Raw genomic sequence first — 24,439 nt, 5'->3', positions numbered from 1 at the left:
AGTGCTATGTGATTTTACAGTGATGAACCTGATATTTGGGATGGTCCTGTAAATGTTGATATAAAATTTTTATTAAATCCCTTCCATATTGCAGCTAAAGGAAAGATGAAGTGCTTTGCTGTAATAATTATACAGCCTTTCTGGGTGTATTCAGCTACCTACTGAAAAGAAAAACTAATTTGGACTCCTTTGCTGAAGATGGTGAAGATTTTTTTTTCATACAAATAATTATAAATTGTGAATTGGGATTGACACAAAACTACAGTAACTTCATCTGAGTTTCAGATGCTCTTGAAAGATACGAAAAGCTTGAAAACAGTCTCATGGATCTGCTGCTCTGCAATGTAAGTAGCTTTTTAAAAAAGCATACATATTCCCTCTTGATATTTATAGAGAGGAAAGCTGGCAAATAAAAAATTCAGTATGAAAATCATCAAAGAAAAGAAAAAAGAACTGGTGTGCTAACAGAGTAATTCAATGTATGAACCCTACTGTTTTATGCAAAACCAGTCCAATGTTATATTTAATTTAGGATCTCTGTCCAGCTTGTGTAGGACTAGAAAAACTTTGATAGGATTGTCAAAACAGACTTTTTTTTGGTATGGGATGCCTGTTTCAACTGTTCACTTAGCATGATAACACTGGGAAATCAAATATTACTGTTTTTTAAAAAAGTCCATTGCCATTTTACAAGATCAGTGTTGACTCAAACACCCCAAAAATCTCTTGATTTTGAAAAATTTTTCTTTTATATTTTTACAGCACAAGATATAAGTATGAAAGCAAGGAATTGGTGATAAAGTTAAGACAGAAGTAAATTCTGATACAAAAAAAAATTATCTGGCTTAGATTTGGGCATGAGCTATAGAGATACAATTTTATGCTAAAGAGTGAACACTAATATGAAAGTACACATAAAACACAGTAAAACATAAAAACTGGCTGAGGAAAAAGAAACACCTTTCCTTGCTCAAAATGCAAATCTATTATAAAAAGGTTTGGCATAAGCATTTTACAACCCCACAAAGATCATACACAATAAAATGGTGACTGGGCAGTCAAGACTGTCCATCATCTTGAGAAATGATTAAAAAAAGAATAGCTAAAACATAAAATGGAGGACAACTAGTTTACAGAAAACAAAGGCTGAAGAATACTTGCCAGAGGAATCCGCTCGAAAACCAGTCCTGGGCAGCACTTGTTCTGAATAGGAAAATGGGGAATTAAAGGTGAAATACATTTCTCAAGTTATTTAAAGATGCAGCATCAATTTCTCTGCTGTGTTTTGAATTACTAAAATGCATTTTCTATTTTTACTTGAAATTTTATTTTCTCCTCCCCTTCTTCTTTACTTTCCATGTGGTGCTGTACATTATTCCTGCTAGATTGAGACCTCCCTGGCCATTTCTGTGCAAAGTGAAAAAGATGTTGAGGTGGTAATGTTTCTTTAACACAATGTATGTTCTGATGAAGATAAATATTTTAGTTTGGTTAAAATTGTTAAAAAATAGTGACAATATTTGTGCTTATTCTAGTACAGCAATAAAAGTGGAAGTTTAATGGGTGTGTTTGGATGACTTGACCTCAGATGGCTTGACCCCTGCTTTTATACAACTCCATTGCAAAATGTCTTTTATCATTAAAAGGAGGAAGATTTTTTTGCAGAGGGATGTATGTTGCCAATAAGAACAACTGATTGTAGATGAAGGGAAATGCAGGTTAATGCCTTTAACATACTTTTTATGCAGGTAGTTTCAAAGTATTTGTATTTCACTATATGAAGTGCAGCAATGAACTGTCTTGTTTTCATATAAAACTATTTTGCTTGCATTAGAGGAAGCTAGATGAGTCCATAGCTGAATTCAGTCATGTTTCCTGTGCTAATTTTTTAATGTTCTGAAGAATTTCTGGTTTATTATTTTGGCAGCACCCAGAGTGATTTGCAAAACATTCCAAACCAGAGGAGATTTCTATTGACCTACACACAACAAAAGCGTAAATCAGGTATCCCATTTGTGTGACTCTAAGCCAGAATATCATACCATATCATACCATGCATGTTTCATGCTCTGAAGAGGTAAGGTCTTTCACAACAGCATTTGCAGGACAGTGATGCAAGCTATGAGTATATACCATTTTCCTAAGGCAGAAGGGTGTGGTGAGAGACATAATACAGCATTTCCTCTGTGGGAAGCTGTGTACAACTTTGAAAGAGTTGAGACTAAAGCCACCTGCCTTCTGGTGGACTGCCTCCTAAAGGCAGCATGGGCTGCAATGGCAGCAGCTGAGTGATTCAGAGCTCTCTTGAGATAATACTGAAATGGTTGTAGCCGGGCAAAGATGTTTTCCAAAAGACGGCTAGCAAGAATGGAGATGTCTTAAAAATTTTTGGTATGGATGTTTAGATAACAGCCTTGATCTGTCAAAATCCAGGTCCACTGAATGGGACATCAGTATGGATTTGGTGTTCCTGTTGCATTTGTGTTTACTGTCTGTGTTGAGCTGTGTCATGTGGGCTATGCTGTTTGACTTTTTATAGGTGGCTGCATGTCTTTACTTTGATGGTTAAAGGAGAAAATTCCTTCATGCCCTTTAGATCTTGTACAGTGATTTGGGATCCTTCCAGTGAGACGTGCTATCTAAATATAAAATATTGCACCAGCACAGCTCCTGAAAACCAAAACCTTTGAAACTGATGCTGCTCCAGTGCAAACTTGGAGAAATGATTTTTTATCCTCACAGCCTTTCAAGATTTTAATGGAACTTTTAAAAGAGACAAAGTGATTTTAATGTAGAGAAAGCAATTTCATCTTGATAGTCTCAATAAGCTTTTAGGTTTGAAGGTACACAAGCTCTTTTGGTCACTCAGCTAGAATTACTCTTTGGAGCTGCTCTAAGATTGGTTCATTCTGTTTCCATTTCTCCTTGCAGTCACTCTAATATCACCCAGAACTGGTCTCAAGCAGCAAAGTGAAAGAATCAGCATCATTCTCAAACTGTGACCAATTAGGGAACAACTTGCTCTGTTAAGACAGACAGCTATACATTTTAAGTAAGTTAGCAGTGTCCTTTTTGGGAACTGTTATTTGTGGCCAAGTAAAAGTGCCTAACAATGGTTTCCTTGAAAGCTATTCTCATGAAGTCTGACATTGCTTTTGTTCCTTTGCCTTGCAGAACTTCATGTAGATTCTCACAGTGCTAATTATCATCTTGTAATCAACCATTCAGCACCTAGCATGTGTTTTCACTGTAGTTTAGGAATTCACACACATGAAAATTGGAACTGTGCTATGCTGAAGATGCTGAACCAAGCTCTAAAGTTTTTAAATGTCTGATCACCAGAAAGATAAACCCAGGTGCAGATTTGTGGTTTTGGTGACCATAGCAAAGCAATGTTCAGATTAGGAAGAATCTGCTGTCAGCAGTATGGGTCTCTGGGCAGTACACATAATTGTGGTAATGTCACTGACACTTTGGAAAACAAAATATGTCCTCTAAATAGCTGTGCTCATACGACAAGCAAACTGTTAGCAAATAGTAGAAAACTTCAAAGAACCTTTAACATAGAGGAAGGGACTGAATTAGCACTGTCTCCATGTGTGAAATGCAGAGATAAGTAGTTTTTTTCAAAACTCACCTAATTCTGTTCTCAGAGACCCTACAGAAAAGCAACTTCCAACAGAGGAGAAAGGACTGCTGGGCCTGGTCCTCAGCTGAGCAGAATACATGTAATTTGTGCACATCCTGGTGCCTTCTATCTGCTAAGGATAAATTGAGCTGGTAATTTTACCAGAATACTGAGAGACCCTAGTGAGCTTTGTTTTATAGAAATCTGTCAATTAGGTGTATAGGAAACTAACTTTACACAAGGCAATTTGAAACTTTCCATTTATTTATTATTAAATTAATTATGACATTTTGCTAAACTTTTAATAGATTCTTTTTACTATGTTAGATATCCTGCCTCTAACTCATAGAAAATGAGGTAGAAGAATGAAATTTTGGAGAGGTCAGGACATAGAGACAAGTCTACCCAACACTCCACCATGAAGATGAATTCAAAGTGCTGAAAGTTTTAAAATGATGACATAAAATTTCTGTATTCGCCCTGAGATGCCTTTTTGGTTAAACATCTGCAGCTGCATTGCCATGGGTAGTTGTAGTCTTTCATGTGAAATAGGAATGAAGTACTTACAAAGTAGAGCTTGAAAGTATAATAAAATACTTGTTAAATTCACTGATTTAATTTTTTAAGTTCAGCTAACCTGTCCTAGAAACAAGAATCAGGAAAGTAAAACTAAGAAATCTTCTGAACTATTGTTTGTGTATAAGTATATTAAATAAATCTCCACCATGGTGATGATTCCCTGTGCTCTGGAGAACGGGGATGCAGCTGTGAATTTTGAGAAGTCTTGCCATACATCAAGATTTGGGGGTTGAAAGTAGATCCCTTCCAACCCAAACCATTCTATGATTCTTTGCATATCAGATGAATGCAAAGCCAAGATTAATTTTGCTATTAGAAGATAGAACAGTAAAAAGCTTGCATGCCTGCCTTCTTGTTCAGTCTAAAATAAATTACTCTAATCGATTTATTTCACTTTCACTCATTCATATTAAACTGAAAACTGTAAAATATTTGTGAAAACAGCCAAGCAACAAACAAGACCTGGGACATAATCCTGATTTATATGAAATCAATGGTGAAAATAGCAGGATTCTTTGCTGCCAAGATACAGCCACAGGAGCACAATTCACCCACAGCATGACACAAGGGTATTTTTATTTACACCAGTGGAGCCACTGGTATTCTCTGGAGGAAGAGTTATGCTGATGAAAGGTAGGGACAATATTTGATAATATTTGTTTTCCATATTCTGCTGTTTTCTGGATCAGTCTTTGTTGAATGCTAAATACATGGAACAAAACTAGCACAAGGGAACATCTGTATTTCAGCATCTCACTACTAGCCATGCTTCAGGTGAACAGGAGTTTCACAAGTGAGAAGAATGAGTGTGATTATGCTGCAATGTCCCTTCCAAAGCTGTGCAAGCAGCAGTTTGCCACAGCCCATAGGCAATGCAGCACCCACTTGTCTCATGCCCCAACTCCCCTATGCCTACAAGTCAGTTCTCTTAAATTTTTACTTTAAGTCCACGCTGACACTTTGCAGATCAAAATCTCTTTGTGTACCTTTTAGTAAAGTGTAAATTGCTAAAGAGAAAGAAATACTGCATCTTTAACACTGCCATCAGCTGTAAAGCTGACACTTCATATTAGCAGAGGTCATTAGGGACCTACTTTGCAATCCAGCAATCAAAATCATTTTACATCCATGGCACTGTGATGATTATACACTCATAATTCCATTTGAAAGTGCTTTTGGTTTCCCTGTCAGTTCTTATAAGCAACAAATCCATTTTGTCATGGTGAGTAACTCTTTCTGCAGTGATGAACAATATAAAACCATTTGACATTAATCTGCTAAATTTCCTCTCCTTTTATTGTATATCATCTCTTATTAAAAAGAGTTATATTAATTTAATAATATCAGTTCTTAGACCATCTCCATGCTGTTACTTAGGGTAGCAATAGATGGAAGGAAAACACCAACATGGACTGTTTGGAAATTGCTTTGAGAAATTCCCTTCCTATGCCTCAGTTGTTCCTACTCTAGGTCAAGGAGTAGTTTGATGATAATAGACCTTTACTTAGCCATTTTCCAACACTTTTATTTACTAAGGGAAGGCAGGCATGACTTACTGACATAAAGGGCACTAACTGGTGAATAGAAATGTTGAAGGATATGGAAAACTGAGGGCAAGGAAGGTTTGAAACTAGAACTTGATTTTCTAGCTTACAGTCCCAAGCCCTTCACCCATACAAAACTCCCTTTCTACAATACTTCAGAATACCATGTCTTTAGTGCTATCATAGTTCTGCATTTATATGCACCTGTGCACAGATGTGTGCACATATATGTTAAAGCACCATAACCAAAATTGATTTCTTTTTAGACTAAAAATGAGCAAAAAAGGGAAAAAATTTTAGAGGCATTTTTTTTTGTCAGGAAAACATTATTTGAAAAAAGTAGTAGTACCAATTATGTGAAAAATTTCCTTCAATTTTTAATAATTTCAATCTTTAATTTTAAGTGTAGCTCTTCAGCCAACAAGCACTGTCAGGAAAATTTTGCTTAGCTGTAGACTATGCCATAAAACCCCTCAGGTGGTCATGCATTCAGTGCTAGACCTAATATTTTTTTTTATATCCATGAGTATCAAATTTGGGAAACCCTGATTGCCTTAGTGTTTTTCTGCAAGACTGGTGTTTTTGTAGTTACACATTATGTATCAGTGTAATGCTGTCTGACAAATCTTTCCTACTTTAATGCATATCTGTGCTGAAAACCTGGAGTGATGCTCCAGAGGAAATGTAACCTGTGAATATGAATTGAAGTGCTTGTCTGTGACCCTTACAGAAAGGTATTTATAAGTCTGCCAAAGAATGTGCCTTATTATGTGGAGGCAAGTTATGCAAATACATTTTCCATTTACATATTTCACAGGTGTTGGTGAACTTTGCTTTTTGGTTGCTTTCCAATTTGTTAAAATCTCTGGCAGTAAAAAAATAATGCATTGCATAAAACAGCTGATAGATTTGAAAGCGACTTAAGAAATTCAAAATACTGTGGTCAGAGGAGAAAATAGCATGGGAGATTTTGAAGAAAGTTACTTTTGCCCTTCTAGCTAAAGGTGGAACTGTAATTGATCAGATTTCACTTTTAATGAGAGCTTATCACTGGCTTATCTCATTCTTCCTACTGGCATTTCTGTGTCACATCACCAGCCTTGGCTACCACACTAACTGAAGGACAAATATAACCCAATCAATGAAAAAAAAATTATTTTACCTCTTTCCTTAGAGGAATATAACCTCAAATTTCTATTATAACTAGAGAAATATTATGGAATTATGATTCCCAAGAGCTTTGTCACTCCTGGTTGACTAATGTCTACCTACAGGGGTGTCTGAATAAAGTTTTTTATAAATTGTGAATCTACAATAAACAGAGTTCAATATAAAATATAAGACATGAGAAGGAGAATTTATAAAAGCAAAAATTTTAAATTCAGCTGAATGAGGTCTCCTAATGATAACTCAAGGGCTCCAGTGACAGCTGTTTTAATCTGGTACATATGAAGCCATAATTTTTTCATTAATAGGAAATTCCTGATCTGATGTTCCATTTTCTACCTTTTGTACCTAAACTGGTTATGGGGAGAGTCACAATGTCACTTACACTCTAACAGTTTTCGTAAGGAGAAAGGAGACAAAGGTTTTGCTTTGAATTAATAGAAGAACAGAAAAAATGAAAAAGTATCCAGTTGAGAGAATTACATCACAGCAGAAAGTTAGGTAGGTATTCTTCAGCATGCAGAAGAAATAAGAAGAGATGGGGAAGAGAGTAAAAAAAAAACCCATAACCCAAAACAAAAAAGAAAAAAAAAAAACCCAAACCAGAGAGACAAAGTAAAGAAAGAAAGCATGAGCCAATTTCCCATCTTTTGCTTTTAAGCAGTTATTTAGATGACATGGTAGTCCTCCTCAGTGTTTGGACACCCCTCATGATCTTTTTTTATCTACTTGGAGCTTTGACCATAGGGATAGGTGACAGCTAAGAGGGAAGACCTGATAGGTATCAGCTAACTCATGACAAACAATTTTCAAAGGTACTATGACTTCCAAAATAGAGCTGCACTCTGTTTTTGTACTAATGCATCATTTGATTGCCTCTATGAACTATTTCCATGCAGAAGTAATAGTGCTTTGCAATTCATATGTAACCATTACAAACTGAAATCTTCCCATCACACAGGGTCTTGAAGGTTCTTCATTTTCCTTAGGTGGAAAAACATTTCTGTAGAATGAAAATCATACTTTTTCATTGAGACTTCCTGCTTGCAACCCTCTTCTTGCTATCATTAGGTAGGCATGAGCTAGAGGCAATACATTGGTCTAGTTCTTGCTCTGAGTCATGTTCCTTGTGCTCCTCACAGAACTACCCTGTTTTTCATAACTTGCTTCACTCCCTCTCTGACTGGGAAGCAGGAGAATTTTATGAGGCCCTGCTGAGTGCTGACTGTGGGGAAACCCTATGATAAAAGGCTCTGCAGAAAATCAGAGCTATAGAAGTTCCAAATATTAACTGTTTAGTAACAGTCTCACTATGAAAGAAACAAAAAATTTTGCACTATCTCTTTTTTTTTTGAATTTTTTGGGTCATGATTGTTCACTTCTCTGCCCTATTTTTAGAAGATGAAGATGAAAAGAAGGTCTTGCCAGGAGATAAGACAGACTTGCTTTGAGATAAGAAGTACTTAAAAAAAACAAGTAGCTGAACTTTTCCTGTGCACTTTTAGGGTATGTTCTTCCCAAAGATAACCAACCTGACACTGCCATATGGTAGGAAACAGTGTTGTCTTGAAACTCTCCCTCCTATATACTCAAATTAGATGACAATTACTTGACTCAGTAATGGATTTCCTTCCTGCTGTTTCCATCTTCAGGAAACAGGACAACTATGTGGTGCTAAGGCTTGACAAATCAAATTTGCTAAAATGTGTGCTTATGGCATTCATGAAAAAAAAAATGTCAGGGAGAATAGACATCTTTTGAGGTAGCTATTTATAAATAAGGGATATGAATGAATGCAGACAAGATCTGGTTGGAAACTAGTGGAATCAAATCTTAGAGAAAATGTTGAGGGGATAGTGGAGAAAGAAGATAGGAAATTAAGTTTCCAAGATTAGCTGGAAGATGGGACACTGATCGAAATCTAGGATAAGGTTACTGCAGTCTTGCTTTTCATCTCTCAATTTCTTGTTTTGGGCCTAGCAGCTTCACTATTTTTAATTATTTGGTTTTCTAGGCAGCTGGCTGAAAACATCTCACATAGAGTTTCCAGTTGCCTTTTTGACCGAACTCAAATGCAATTATACCAGTAAAACACAGGCTTTAGCATAACTCCAACCCACATGTTAGATGCTCTTCCTATTGTAAAGCATATACTCCTTAACACAGTAGATCATATAAGTAAAAGATAAGAGTTCATGTTGGTCAAAGAAGGGCTCAGAAAACTTGAAGAAAGCACCCATGAATATTGCATGGTGTAATATATCTTGTAATGTAGTATATAGTCTTCTGGGGCGTAAGTGAATCTTTGTGGTTGACATCAGATCTATATTCCCACAGTTTTATGAAGGGCACACATGGATCAAGCATAGATTGGGGATCAGGATGAAAGAAAATGCCATATAAATACATGTGTCATATATCCATATGGCATTTACAAAATTTTCCTAATTGTCTCCCAGAGATATTTGTTTCAATGTACAAAGTTGGCATTCTTGGCCTGATGACTTTAATTACAGAAGATGGTTCTGACTGTTGAGTGGAAAGATTTTTGTTAAACTTCATCACTTCTAAAAGCTACTGATATGGGAAATTATTATTTGTAAAGGGTTTTCTGTTTGTTAGAGCTCTATACAAAGCCAAGAGTTTTTTCAGTAGAGGTGCTGAACTACATAAAATAATTTCTAACTGTGGAATGGATTATTTTCCTTTTAATTTATCATATACCCAATTCTATCACTTTGGAGAATAACATGGCAGTTCAAGCAAATGTTTTTATTTATATACTAGTCTAGCCCTTAATGTATGTACAAGAGAAAGCGAAAGAAGGGAGATGTCTGAAAACTATTTCCAATCTTTGATCAAAATTGGTCTTCTTTCAAACCTATTTGGCCTACTCCACACAGTATCCTGATCCATACTTCAATGAGTTTTAAAATTTCAAAAATAATAGTCTCTTTTTTGTACATTGCCTTGGGAATACCAGCCAACCTGGACTACATGGTGTTTGTAAATGTAGTGGAAAGTTTAGTTTCTATGCCTAACAGTTTATAATTTAAGATTAAATACTTTTTTTACAGGGGTCTAAGTACTCAAATCCATATTTAGGGTGAGTAAGATATCCTGGTAAGATGCTGGTATTCCTCAAAAAAGCCAGCAATTTATTTAAGTACATGGAGTTAAATAAAACATCAACAACTGCCTCCCTCAAAAAAAAAAAAAAATATCTGTATTATGGAAATTGAGTTTTAGGGTGACAATCTATATTGAAAAGTGTTCCACTAATAGGATCAGTGTGGCAGAAGATGGTGGCACTGGCCACAGTGGGAAAGAACTGAGGACTATGACGTGCAGCTTTGAGACTAGATCAGGTTCACTTGGAGTTGATGTGAAATGAACTCTGGTGTTCCTCCAGCATGTCCATTCTTGTGGGGACTGGGAATGCCAAAGCCAAAGAGGAGATGCTGATGCTGTAATTCACGTATCAGGCAAGGCAAGTAAGAATGGTATGAACCCAGTGTTGGGGACAATAATGTATTTCCTTCAGACCATCCCTTTGCATGCTGAAGAAATTTGAACATTCCAGGTCTCTGGGCCCAGCTAACTTAATGGGCTCGTCTGAATCAACTCCAATATTTTTTGTGTAATTTACAGCATATTTTGGTCCATAGGCTCAAGTATTTTACAAAATGAACTGAAAAGTGGCATATGCAAGTAATGGCAGTGGTGAGAAAGCTTTCAGTAAAAAAGTTAACTATCTTTAAGAATTTATCTTAGTAAGTGCAAAGGCTGCAGACAATTTAGAACAAAATTTTTAGCTAAAATGTTCTTTACAAAAAGAGTAAATAAGTCTAAGCCTTTTTATTCTTGCTGTCAAAAATATGGGCTATATTTCCAAAACCATGAGAAATTAAATCAATATGAGCATCTCAATGGCTCAGTACTGTTTTGTATAGGTCTTCAAACAGTACTTTATGCTCTGGGTTACTTTCTAACTACCAAGGACAATGCAAAAACTTGTCAAAGACATTTTTATAAAAAAAATACATTTGAAATTTCTTAAAAAAATGTTACTTTGAAGTGAAAGCATGTGACACTCTTTTTTTCATTGATAAATTCACATCTTCCTATTGGTTGACTATGAAATAAAAAAAAACACAGTAAAATGTGGTGAGACATATACTGTGCTTCACCAAGGACTTAACAGTCAAAATGAGGAGATCAAAAATATAAGGAAAAAACACCTATGAAAGTCAAATATGAGAATTTAGGTAAGATCTAAGGAAATATATAAGTGTACAATTTCTGAAACATTTACAATGGACTCTATTTACTGGAAAAAAAGTAGTTTCTTTAAATTACAAAAGATAATTACAGAAAATCATGTCAACAGTGACACATTCAAAGGCAAAATTTTAAGTACTAAATGGCCAGCAGGGTCAAGAGAGCTTTCACTTACGCCTACTTTCATAAATAGCTCTTGATTTCTCATACAGCTCATACGGGTCAGGTTTTCGTGGATCAAAGGCCTCTGTTGAATCAGGAAATGAACTCCTGTGAAGAGTGGGTGGATAGGGAATATTCTGTGGCATAGCTGGAGCAGACACACTTGTTTGAGGGCTGCCTTGATTCTCCCATCGTTCCATCATCTGGAATAAAAACATACAGAAAATAAAAATAAAGTTTTGCAAAAACTGTCGCTTCCACAATGAGACCAAAACCAGTGATTTCTGTTGAGGATGTGTTTTGTAAAATTAGTAAATCTGTTTGCTGCCTTTTGAAATGAAAGGTGTGTGTTGTGCTGTTTATAAAATGACTTGGTTAAATTTACTCCTTAGTTTGTTGCTCATGGCAAGATGTGACCTTTCTCAGGTAAGATTAGGCCCAGCATTACCTCTGGAGCATGTGGAGTGCCTCTCACAGAATGTGCTGAGCTACTGGAAATTATTTGCTAAAGGTGGAATCTGTCACTTTGTAAAGACACGATTATCAGATTCATCAAAATGCATAACATACATGAAGGTAGTGCTTAGCAAAGGAGGGACAGACCGTGTAGCAAGTGAAAGTTCATAGTGCTGTATCTTCTGAGAACACATGAAAATAACAAGCTGCCCAGGGAGAAGGAGATAACTGTAACTGGGACCAGAATTTACAGCTCCAACAGAAGATTTAATAAACCAAAGTTAAACCAAAAGAAAATCAAAACAAATCAAAACCGAAGGGAAAATTATTACAGCACATATTCAGGCATCTAGTGTTCAAAAAATCTCACTAAAGTGGCATTATACAACCAAGCACAGGATAAGGCTTTCAAATCTTCCAGGCCATTTACAGGAAAGCCTACAACAGCCTATTGTCTATGCATGAAAGACACCTCAGTTCACGCTTTTTTCAAGACTGTCTTTAGCAGTCTTACATGTACATCAAACTTGAAGATATGATAGGCTGTGCTAAAGATGGCTTGAGGATCTGCTTTTTTATTTCTTGAAGAAGTTGGCTACTAATCAAATTGCATTAGCAAATTTCTTTGAAGAGGCTAAATTAAACAAAACACAAATGTTTTTCCCAGGAAATGAGTACTTAGCTATTCCTATAACCCCTCCTGAGGACAAGGGTGGTAAAGCCTCCAGAACAGTGTGTTCTCACACATAACCCAACAATGGTAATTACACAAAAAATGCCTCTTGGAAACAAACTCATCTGTAATTAAATTCCACTGACTTCTACTGTTGTATCAGCAAAGCTTTATCAAAGATGATTGCAGGTTTATAGTGGGCTTGCTCTACAAATTCTGTGACTATCATTTGTCTTTAGTTCCTTGGTTTCAGAAGGTGTTTGGGTCAGCAGGTAATCTTTACTCTCTGTTCTGATGATTAACTGCATCAGGCTTTTTTCACACCAAGTAAGTGTGGACTATAGATGTTTTAGTGTCCTCCTGGTGAATATGCTGAATAATTATCCTGCTGCATATCCCTGGTGATCTGACCTTCTTAGGCTCATACTTAAGAACACATGGATTATAGATATTGGCCATTTTCAGTTATTTTACAAAGTATTATTATAACTCAAAACGTGCTTCTGTCAGAATTTCAGCAGTAAGTAGGGCTGGTTCATTCAAAACTCTAAGTATGTACATTCTGTGCAATACAGTGGCATATGGAAATACTCAAGCTGCCATTAAAATAGCTTAGGAATTTACTTTGGGTATCTTCAGGTACCCTCTATATCAAGATAAATTTATCCTCTGCAAATAATTGCCCTTTGGGTAAATTAGCCTGTGTGGTAAGTCACATGGATAGCACAGTACTACTTCTGAGCCTTGAAGAAATTACCTCCAGTAGCTATAAACACATATATAGTATATAATTGCATTATGGAATTGTAAATTGAAAGGTCTCTAGAAACACACCTGATTATGACCCCTATGTCTAAATAGGAAAGAAGAACTAAGCTCAATTCAAGCTCCTTATGATATAGGAAATTACCAGGAAAATATGTATAGGCTTTACCTTCCCTTAGGAATCTAAAAGAAGAACACAAGCCAGTGAAACCAAACTATCTTGTCATTATGAAGATGAAAGACATGCAGGGCCATGTCTGTCTAGAAGTGAAAGATTCCTAATTTCTTGGAAAGTGATGGGGAAATAGATCACTTACCTCTTTCAAAATGTGAAACTGGACAAAATAAAAATACTTAAAGAAAGATTTAAAAAAAGAAAGGAAAAATATCATTATCTTTGATGAGCAAACTTTACCCCGGAGAAAGGACAGGAAACTGGAGATCAATTGGCAAAACCCTACTGGGTCCCATATGTCTAACTCTTGCTTGCTGGTTTGCTCTAAATCTTCAAGTGTGAAGTTCAACCAGCTAAATAAGCAGATAAACAGAAGGGAAATTATATCTCCCAAACCTGTATTAACTAATTAAACAGTCACCTAGCATTCAGTAATGGAAGTTATCATAATGCTACTCCAGAAAAGAAGGCATTCTTGAAAGTGAGTAAGGACAGTAGTGAGTGAAGGGCATTAACTCCAAACTGGGGCAATGGTTTGGTGATATTGCTCATGGTCGTTTTGCACTAATATTATACATGATATACACATATAAAATATGTACAATATACACAGGAATCACTGGAAATATCTGTTATCCCAGGTTAATGTGCTTTCCTTTGCTGTTACACAGATCAAGGCTGTGCTGAGGTGTTGGGGAGGCTTTCTAAACCTCCTGTGCTGGCCTTACTGCTTCAGACTGTCTGCACACAGTGCTGCAGGCACTTGGTTTCAATCTTCAGGCCTTGGACATGAGAAATTTATGTCTGACTATTTCTCTAGTTAAAAGTGGTGCCAGACAGAGGAATTCACACTACCTTAACTCAGTTAATCATTAGTGAAATCTCTTGCTGAGATTACCCCAAAATAGAGTGGCTGTGAGCAGTGAGTCTGCCTGCAGGTACAGCACACAATGGTGTTATATTGTTCTGCAAGCCCTGGTTTTCCTCACATCATTGCATGAAAAATTGCATCAACTCAGGTTGTTTTTCTAGATCCTGATTATTGGCAAGTGCTTCTTGAGCATGAACAACCATACTATTTATATAATGAGATATTGCAAAAATTATCAACAATAAATACACTGATATTTATATATTTGATGTGTACATAAAAGGGCAAAGTATGGACAGGAGGAGGTCTTCAAATGTGGATCTTTAACAAGAGAGCAGCAAGCTATCTATTTCCTCACTTTTTATCTGAGATTAAAAGTCGAACATTCCAGCAATTCAGGAGTCTTAAACTGGTGAGAGCAAGCCAGCTTTTAATAATCCAATTTATTTTCAAAAATGTCCTGCTACATAGATGAGCAAAGCAACTTATGCAATACTTATTCCAATGTATTGTATACAGACTCTATCCTTTAACAGCAAAACCACTACAAGCTGAAGCAGTCTGACAAAGTTGCATCAGCTGATTAATTGCTATTTGTACTTGACAGGGTACAAAAATTATTTTGGCAAAATTTAAGCATGCCATGTTCCAATATGAGAGTATGTAAAGTTCAGATTTAATGTACTTCCCCTGCCTGCTCCCCAGTAAGAAGCCTCTAAGTCCTTTAAAAAGTGTTGCTAATGTTATTCCCATTGCTCTTAGGAGTCTTCAGGATCTATTTCCTCTACACCCTCTTGTGGAGAATTAAGAATTGCTCTAAGGTCTGTAAAATCTCAATTAAAAAGCCAAATTAAAAAAAAATAACAACAACAACAAAAAAAAAAAAAAAAAAAAAACAAACCCAAAAAACCAAACAACTCCCTATAATAAAACAAACCAGACAACCAAAAATAGTACCCTATGAATTTGTTTTATACTGTGAATGCTGTCACAAATTGAAAAAATTATATAATGTGGTGTCAGCAGAATAAACACAGTAATTGCTTACAGTCCTACAGTGGAAAGTCTTTACACCTTGGGTTTTACTGTCAAAATCATAGAAACATAGAAAAGTTGATTAAAAGGAGCCTCAGTCAGTTATCTAGCCCAAGCTCTTATTTGAAGTGTGACTATTGCAGCTCTAGATCTCCTAATGCAAGAAAGAGTAACAGTCTCTTTGAGGATGTTAAACTCAAGCCACTTGTAAACCAGAAAAAGTGCATGTTGTTAATTTCAAAGAATTTGCCAACTAGAAGACTAGACTGGACTCATTTCTGCTCCCTTCTTCTCCAGACCTCATATTTTTAAACCTCCACATTTCCGGTTCTTGCCACCCATCTTAACATGAGGGTTTTCCTTCTTCCACTTCTGGCAGACTCCAAGTCAACAGACCCTCAGAGCTTTTCAGGGAAGCCACCACTGGTGCTGTGTCACTTGGAGCTGGGGCACTGCTGAGAGGCGTCCCATGAGCTGGGAACAGGATGGGTAGGTGACAGTCTACAGAAATTTGCTTTGCATGATAGCCATCTTATGAACTCAACGTGTACAATTTTGAAAGAAAACTTACAGGCTTTGGAGTTTTCCATGGAGAAAAGAAACCTGAAATAAACAAAAAATAATGTTAGCAGCTTTTTCTGATGCATAAAGAATGGAGGCTAAGTGGTGTCTATGCTCCCATTCTCATTCAGGTCTGCAGATAATATTGATAGATATGAAAATTCTCTACACACAAGGGGTGAAAACACAAAACACAAGGGATAGTTTCTAAGAAAAAATAGATAGAAATATATATATATATATATATACACACATATACATATATATATATATGCAAGTGGAGCTATTGAGATCATTGCCATACTTTACAAACAGCATGGGATTAGGTTGAAATTAAAAGAACTAATCAAAAGGACTTCCAAATGTCTTGGTGGACATTGGATAAGACACCAAATGACCTGGTATTGATGTGTCAAATGCAGTCGCACCTTTAGGAAGAAGCATTCAGAACATCCCATCAACAAAACCTAATAATACAAGAGATTTTTTTAGAAGAAAAGCCTGAAGAAAAATAATGGTTTCATTAGTCTAGATAAGGTGGCCAAGTCTCCAGAGGATTGCTTATTTTGATACTGTCCTGGTTTTGGTCTTCGTTAGCAAGAAGTCATGCATGACTACCTCTTTTACACAAGTAGTTATCTCCTTTTCCTTAGTTACTCACTGATTGATAACTTGCTTCAGTGACTTCTCTAAATTTCAACTCTTGTAGCTTACAAATGTTTAAAACTCCAGATATGTCTTTTTCATAAAAGGAAATTATTTGAAACACTCATTGAAAACGCTGTTCCTATCTTATGCAATACAATGTTAAAAACCTTTACAAAGTATCAAATAATAAAAAAAAGCCTTTAAAAAAGGTATTAGATCCCTTTTTTAAAAAATACCAGCTTTCAACACAGCTTTCATTAAAAAACTCATTCTTAGCTTAATAGTAGGTAAAAAAAAAGTCTGTGGACCTTCCTAGGTAAAATTAAAAACTAATAACAAAGAGTTCATTTGTTTTGTTGGAAATGGAAATGGTGCTTTAAGTGAGATATCTAATAGGAGGGCTGCTCTTTCATTCAAAAAATGAATTCAGCTGAAAGAGTAGTACTGACTTCATTATTTCTTTTTCTAAAGCGAGTCTAAAAAGAAAATTAAAATTATGTGAGCATTAGAATAGTATCTTTCTACAGAAAAATCACAACAGGAATTATATTTCCACATATATTTAAGGTTTGTAGAATTCTGTGATTGGTAATCTTTTCTGCCCTGATACTTAATTAATTTTGACTGAAGTATCTTGCAGTGTAAAATCACTTGAGCCATTTGTAGTGAAACACTGGCTATTTAGTAATGCTGATGTGGTTTTTTTTAAAAAAAGGTCTATTGAAAAAAGTAATCCTGGAAAGGTTTATGCTTACTGACTAGAGAGTGCCTGGATAAAAACTGCTTTATTAACAAGTGGACAGATTTCTTTCCATCTGCAAACTCAAGCTGAGATAACAGGCATCCTTGATAGATCTGGCTTGTACACCACTTTCAGTATTAAAGATTCTGTAGCAGAAACTTATTAAATAACTTATTGGATGGCAGATGGCTACCTTTTTATTACCCACTATGCTTCTGTACTGTTAATAAGAGTGAAAACTAAAAAGTACTTTTCTGCTCTGAGCTAAAGATGAGACTAGAAACTTGCTCAAATCAACTTACTACCCCAATTTGTTGTTCAGAAAGTATTGGCAGAGGTAACACTCCTTACCCATTGGTACTGGTGCACCTCCCATAACTTACTGTCATGAAAAATTACTCCTGATTAAACTGAAAGGTCTTTTTTTCCCTATTTATTTACTGTCTCCACCTAAAAATAAGTTATGCTGGAGATATCATAAAAAATTTACTATCAATGAAAAATATAATAAGTGTTTAAAAATCAAATACACAATGACATATACATCAAGTCAAAAATTTTTTAAAGCCCCTCAATTAAAAAAAATCTAATTATTCATTTAAACAAAGAGAATATAAAGTTATATTTAGCTTAGAGGTTATGGGTACAGACTGCAACATACAAATGACAACATCTACACTCAAAAAAATAAAAAGCAATATTTATTCACACAGCATGAAATTATGTTAAGAAAACTAACGGATATAGGATGCCAGAGAAGTAAAAGATCCAAAGGAAAATTAAAAAAAAAAAAAATTGGAGATCCATATGTGTACAAATGGGTGCTATAGAAGCAACAATCTCTAAAGGTAACAAACATTGGGACTAATAGTAAAATCCATTCTTCTGATTTAATTCCATCTGTTACACCTTGACCTCATGTAAAATAAGATAATCTCTCACCTCTGTCATAGATTAGGTGCTGGGCTAAAGGGGTGAAGGCCTAGTTGCATAAAGGAACTTTACATTACATCTCATACCTATTTCTTGACAATTTTAATATTCTCTCACATAAGATCTACACTCACAGATGAACTAAACATCCTTTTCCCAACCTAAACAAAACTGACTTTTATAGAACATATGACATTATCAGTTATTCAATGTGAGACTGATCATGGATAATTGTTGTGTACCAAAATAATTATCACCAGTATTTAAACACATGCAACAATTGCTGCAATTCAAGAGAATATTGCATATGTAGAACACTGCAAGAGTAAAAGAAACAAATCCTCTATATGTAGAAAACTGAGGCTTAAAATCTCACCAGAAGAATATACCTTAATAATGTATATTCAGTGTCCACTCAGCAGTGTTGGCCATCTAGAGCAGGCAATGAGAAGTGGACTTTCATTTGGTTTGACCTTACTTCACACCAGATTTTCCTTGACTTTCTGGTGCTCCTTAGATGCCATGTGAGCCCTCTCCAGCAGGGAGAGCAGGATCCCACCTGAGTGACAGCTGCCAGCAGACTGGCACCAGTTCATTTACAGATACTGATTTATCAACAGGGCTGAAATTTGTTCTCCAAAAAATGCAGCTTTCAATTTCCTTTGAGAACCAGTACAACACTAATACTGCCCAATCTTCTGATGAACTCACATCCAACTAGAAACATATACTGGATAACCTCTGACAACCTCATTCCACTTCCAGGTTTCTGCTTCACCCTCCCCAGACTCCCAGCCCCCTGCTGTCCAACTTGGGATGTCTTCATAAAAACTTGAGTAGCTGAAAATATTATATGAACATTTACATATGAACACCCCTCACCTGCATATCCACACACATGTTTAAAATTTGAAATAACCGAAGTCAGCTTAGATCCACCTAAAAATACTTCATGCAGCCTGTTCTTACCATGAGTGGCTTTTGGCTCACCCAAAAGCCTGTGGCTCACCCATGTGCCTGACAGCCACCCCTCCTCATGGTAACCTCACCACACAAGCTATAGTCCATTTCTTGAAGATTCCTGTATCTATTTTATTAACACTCCTTGTAAAGACAGCCAGTACAGGTCTGCATCAGTTCAGGAAAGGACAGTTGGGTTCCTGGCTTTTGTTAAAAAAGCCCCCACCATTGAGCCAGGTGCTAGCAGGAAAATACTGTGGCAACATGTAAGCATGCAACAATAAAAATACATAACCTCATATACTTCTGCAAAATTCGTTTTGAGAAAATAATGATTTCTTATTCCAGGTTGGCTATTTAAACTGTAATAAGGTACAGCAGCTGGTGGCCAACACATATGAACATTTAAATTGTTTAATTTCAAAAAAATAAGCTGAGGTACAATAACAACCACATGTCCTCTGCATTTTCTCATAAAGCGGTGTTACAAAAATTATTTTTGAGATTGCTTTTTAAGTTGTATTTACCACCTTCCAAAATGAGCTTCCCCTGGAAATCAGAGCTGTGATGGTTTCTATGTTGTAACTTAACTAAAAACCACTGTGAACTGAAATCAGATTTTGGGTTCAAATGTAGCAGGAAGAAAAAACTCTTTTTCTTTTTTTTTTTTTTTTCAGATCAAGGCAAATTCCAGCTTCAGTTTATTGTACTTCTCCTTTTTGCTGAAGATATCCTGTAACAAAAGACAAATCACATCACACTCATTGTATCTACTTCCTCTTGTAGCCAAGTTTAAGTATGCTTTTGTTGTAAAATATTCTTACAGATATCACGTGCCTTACACTTCAGCAAGGATTTACTGTTGAAAAGTTTAGTTTTCTAAAAGCAGTTTATCAGGCAGGACTTAGAGCATTTGCAAGACAGAGCTCTGATTAATTTCCTTTTCAGGTTTTTTGCAAATTCTGTAATGTCAGTAGTACAAAACCAGCCCTTGGTTATTAGTCTGCTCACATGGGGATGATTTTTGCTCCATTTCCATCTTCCTTATTCTCATTTTTCTCATTATTCGTTATTTGCACATTATTTTGCATTGTTTCCTGGAGAAGTTCTTCACACGACGCAGAATCATAAGTAACTCATAGCTATTGCTAAGACACAGGACTCTTAAGGATGTTCACCTCTGTGGCAGATGTGTATGGATGATTAAACTAAAGCCTGGGAACAGTTTGATTTCTGCAGTGACGGTGTGTGCTTCAGGGAGGAACTCAACAGCATCCAACACAAAGATTTTTAATCTAAAGCAACGTTCAGGGTAAGTCAACATCCCTCCACATCACTTGTCACAGTTTCACTTTTAATGAGTGAAAGCCCACTAGCTTTCACTGGGCTTCTTGGGAGCTTTTTTGTGCTTTAATATCCTTGTTGCATATGGCTTCCTGAGCAAAGCTGTCTTAAGCACTGAACAGACCTTTCTCCTTCCAAGATGCTTGGAAGTCACTGAACAGATGGCTGATGAGCACTCCCAGAGCATTAACTGACTCCATGGGCAACTAATCAACATCCATGTGACAACACTTCAAGCAAAAGTTTTTCCTTCTAGAAAAGTTACTGGATAAATTTACTGTAACACTAGATTTATTTTCTGTGCTTTTTTCTTTCTCTGACTGGAATCCCTGAGATGTCTATCGGTTGTCTATATGGGCTTGATTTACAAAGGTACCAAATACTCATTTACTTCAAATGGATGTGACAGGTGAGAACACTGAGACTTCAGACTCGGGTGTTCACCTTTAGCAGGTTCAGGGAACTGTTTCTTACCACGCACATTACACCTGGTTTCTCCCTCTGTATGTTTGCCTTTTGTTGAGCTATGTTAGGTGTGGTCAGATTGGGTGCACAGAGCTAATCCTATCATTGAGTTGACTCATTAAGATCTAAAATATCCTACAGCTGAAATTCTGAAAATACTTGTGGGAGAGGTAATTTTTTGTGTGTATACAGAATCAATATATACCATTAATTCAATTACTTTTCAAATATTTTCTCCTTTTAACGAAAAGAAGTATGATCAATGAGAAGTAGTACATTCAATTAATTTATATACTGTAGTAAACAAAACCTAAAAGGAGACAATGAACAAAAATAAATGGAAATAATACCTATGAAAACAAGCAGGTGATAAAAAGTTTCAGTTGATCATGTCATGTTTAAAGTAACAGATGATGTATAGGGAATGGCAATTAGTAGTTCCATTTCTAATAAAATCAATCATTATCACATAATATTTTTTCAAAGGTCCATTTTTTTCAAACAGCTCTAAATATTGACTCTTACTCTATCAACAACAAAAAGTTGATTTACCTTGAAATAAAGAGTAGGTGTAAGAAGACTGCAAGCTCTAGCTCTTCAAGCACAGTTAGCTACTCCTGCTGTCAGCTGTCCTGCAGAGATGGTGCCATGCTGTGGAGGATCCATTTGGTCTTTAGCTGGGATGGCTCCTGATGCAATGGGCCAAAAATCAACACATCCCACATCAGAGTGAGATGAATGACCCACTGCCTTAGACCAGGCCACAACATTCCATGTGTTTAGAGCCAGTGCCTTTTCCCTTGCAGTAGGTGATATACAAGCAGCATGGCAAGTAACTGCACTGTGCTGCAGTAACATGGAGGCTGGTTACAGTCATCAGCTGCATCAAATGCAGGTTCACATTAATAAAACTGAGAAATACCTCTGTCTTCTTTATGGCTATATACATATGCTCAGATGTTATTAACCCAGTTTTTCCTGAAAAAAGACTCAGAACAGGTGCAAACTGATTCTCAGTAGTGGCTTGTGCTGGTATTTTGCTTTATGTTCCATTACTTGATTGCTCCTGTTCTCAACCCAAGCAAAACTGCACCAGAAGTAGTGCTTCAGTTTAAATCATCACTGTTTTTCACTCTTTGGCCTACTGTACCTATGAAAAGTGATCCCAAAGATTAAACACATTTCTGTCTACAGACAATTTATGAAAGTATGGGTGAAAAGCAGGGACTGTTCAAAGGAAGGTCAGCTAGATCTTTACTCTGTTGGGGTACCACCCTGTCTGGCTTAGCTCTACTTCAGGGGATGTGGGGGCATCATGAGTTCAAGTCTTTATTTCAGCTCTTCAGAGTTTCAGACTTCTTGACACGTAGCATAGAGTGTGAGACAGAAGTTTATCAGAAATGACCTAGAGGTAGAAGAGTACTTTAGGAAAATGTAGCTGATCTCTTCCTACTGAAGTGGCTCTGGTGCTGACATGATTGCCTGTGGAGTGCTCCAGTGAGATGCATGGGGGAACTGTCTGAATTTGGGAAGCTCAGAGGAGGGCCAATAGCAGCCTGCAGCTCATGCCATGGCTGACTGGACCAGGAGCACCAGGCCAAGCCTTCCTCCAAAGGATAGAAAAAGCCCGTAGGGATCTCTGGGGGCCAGGAGCACCATCAGCAGGGTGGGCACACAGGGCATGGTGTGGCACCAAGGGCATGATGTGACAGTCTGGCAGCAGCTGGCACAGAAGGGCACACAGGAATGGTGCTGAAACCCTGCCAGCTACAGGAAGAAAGGCCTCTCTAACTCTGCACCCAGCATGAGGAGCACAGCTGCCCAGGTGGAACTCCAGTGGGATCATACTGCCACCCCAGTGCCAGGATTGTACTGCCCTTGTGCCAGGACTGCTGGCACAGTGAGTGAGGATCTCCTGTGCTCAGTGACACCTCTGGGAGGAAGTGAGTAGGCTGAGGAACCAGGGGGAGTGTAAGAGTATCAGACTAATGGAATCTCAGAATATTCTGAGTTGGAACAGGCACACAGGGATCGTCAAGTCCAACTCTATGTGAATGGTCATCCAGGGATGGAGCCCATGACCTTTGGTGTTGTCAGCACTGTGCTCTAACCTTCACTCCCTGCATTCCCAGGGACAGGCTCCCCAGATAGACAAGACACATGATAGAGAGAATTTGTTATCCTCTCCCCCTGGCTGAACACAGTGACTTAAGGATTGGTGGCAATGGTGACAAGTGCATGTCTCCTCTGAGACTGCCTCACCTCTCCAGCTATCCAGGCATAGCAGGTATGAGGCTCTGCAAGTGGAACCAAACATAACAAGGCTGGGGCTTCATCCAGCATGGGTGTGATGCTGTCATCAAGTTGGGCTCCTGCCTGTGCTAAAGCTGCCTTCCAAAACAAAGATGGGTCATTGTCACAGGAAACTCTCTTCTGAAGGGAACAGAAGGCCCAATATGCAGCCCAGACCCACTTTTATGGAAGTCTGTTGCCTCCCTCCAGCCTTGGTTAAAGATATGAAGAGAAAGCTTCCTACCCTGACACAGACCCATTATTCTTTTCTCACGTAGGCAGTGATGAAGTTGCAACAAGAGGTGAGAGGGAAATCAAGACAGACTTCAGGACCTTGGGATGAGTGGTTAAGGGATCAGAAGCACAGGTAGTGTTCTCCTCTATTTTTACAGTTGCAGAAGATTATTACAGAAGAAACAAGAAGAACTATCAGATCAATCCTTGGTTCTGAGTCTGGTGCCACCAGCAAAGTGTGGGTTTTGTGTTTTTGATCATGGGTTAGTTTAGAGAACACCAGGACTTCAGAGAACAGATAGGGTACAGTTTTCTCATAGTGGGGAATCTATGCACAGGAGTCAGCAGGGCTCATTGAAAGAGTTTTAAACTAGATTTGAAAGGGGTAAGAGATAAAACCATGCTTGCCAGAGCTAACCCTGGGGGCTGCATGTCACAGAGGGACAGTGTGCTAGCAATGCCCTCTGGTCTGCTGTCTCAGTGGAGGTAGGAGATGGATCCATGCAGCAGTAGACATGAGGGTTATTAAGAGCTAGAAACCATGGAAGCAGCTGACAGTGGTCACACAGGAATTAGGGCTTCTCTCCCCAAAAAGGTGGCAGTACCAATAGCCCAGCTGGAGAATGTCTACACCACTACACACTGCACAGGCAACAAACAGGAAGAGCTGAAAGCACAGTTCTTGGTACCACAGGAAAGCCATGATGTAGCTGCCACCACAGAAACGTGGTGGGATGACTCACATGCCTGGACTGCTGCAATGGAAGACAATAAACTCTTCAGAACAGACAGGCAAGGAAGGAGAGGCAGCTCTGTATGTTAGGGGCTGTCTTGACTGTCTGGAGCTTAGTGATGAGATGACACAGCTGAATGTTATGCTGAAAGAATTAAGAGAGGCCAGCTAGACAGATAACATGGCGGGAA

The 24,439-nt window shown here is 37.4% G+C and overlaps 1 protein-coding gene across 1 annotated transcript in view; it reads right to left on the bottom strand.

Annotated features, from left to right (window-relative positions):
• MAGI2 (membrane associated guanylate kinase, WW and PDZ domain containing 2) overlaps positions 1-24,439 on the bottom strand; it is a 714,309-nt gene that overhangs the window by 77,435 nt on the left and 612,435 nt on the right. Inside the window, 3 exon segments of the mRNA XM_054514801.1 lie at positions 1,165-1,203; positions 11,375-11,564; positions 15,908-15,939. Of these exon segments, the coding sequence (XP_054370776.1) occupies positions 1,165-1,203; positions 11,375-11,564; positions 15,908-15,939 (261 nt within the window).

Source organism: Molothrus ater, chromosome 5 (assembly GCF_012460135.2).
Source record: "Molothrus ater isolate BHLD 08-10-18 breed brown headed cowbird chromosome 5, BPBGC_Mater_1.1, whole genome shotgun sequence".
In the NCBI taxonomy this organism is placed as follows: Eukaryota; Metazoa; Chordata; class Aves; order Passeriformes; family Icteridae; genus Molothrus; species Molothrus ater.
This window is presented reverse-complemented; position numbering and strand designations above follow the sequence as displayed.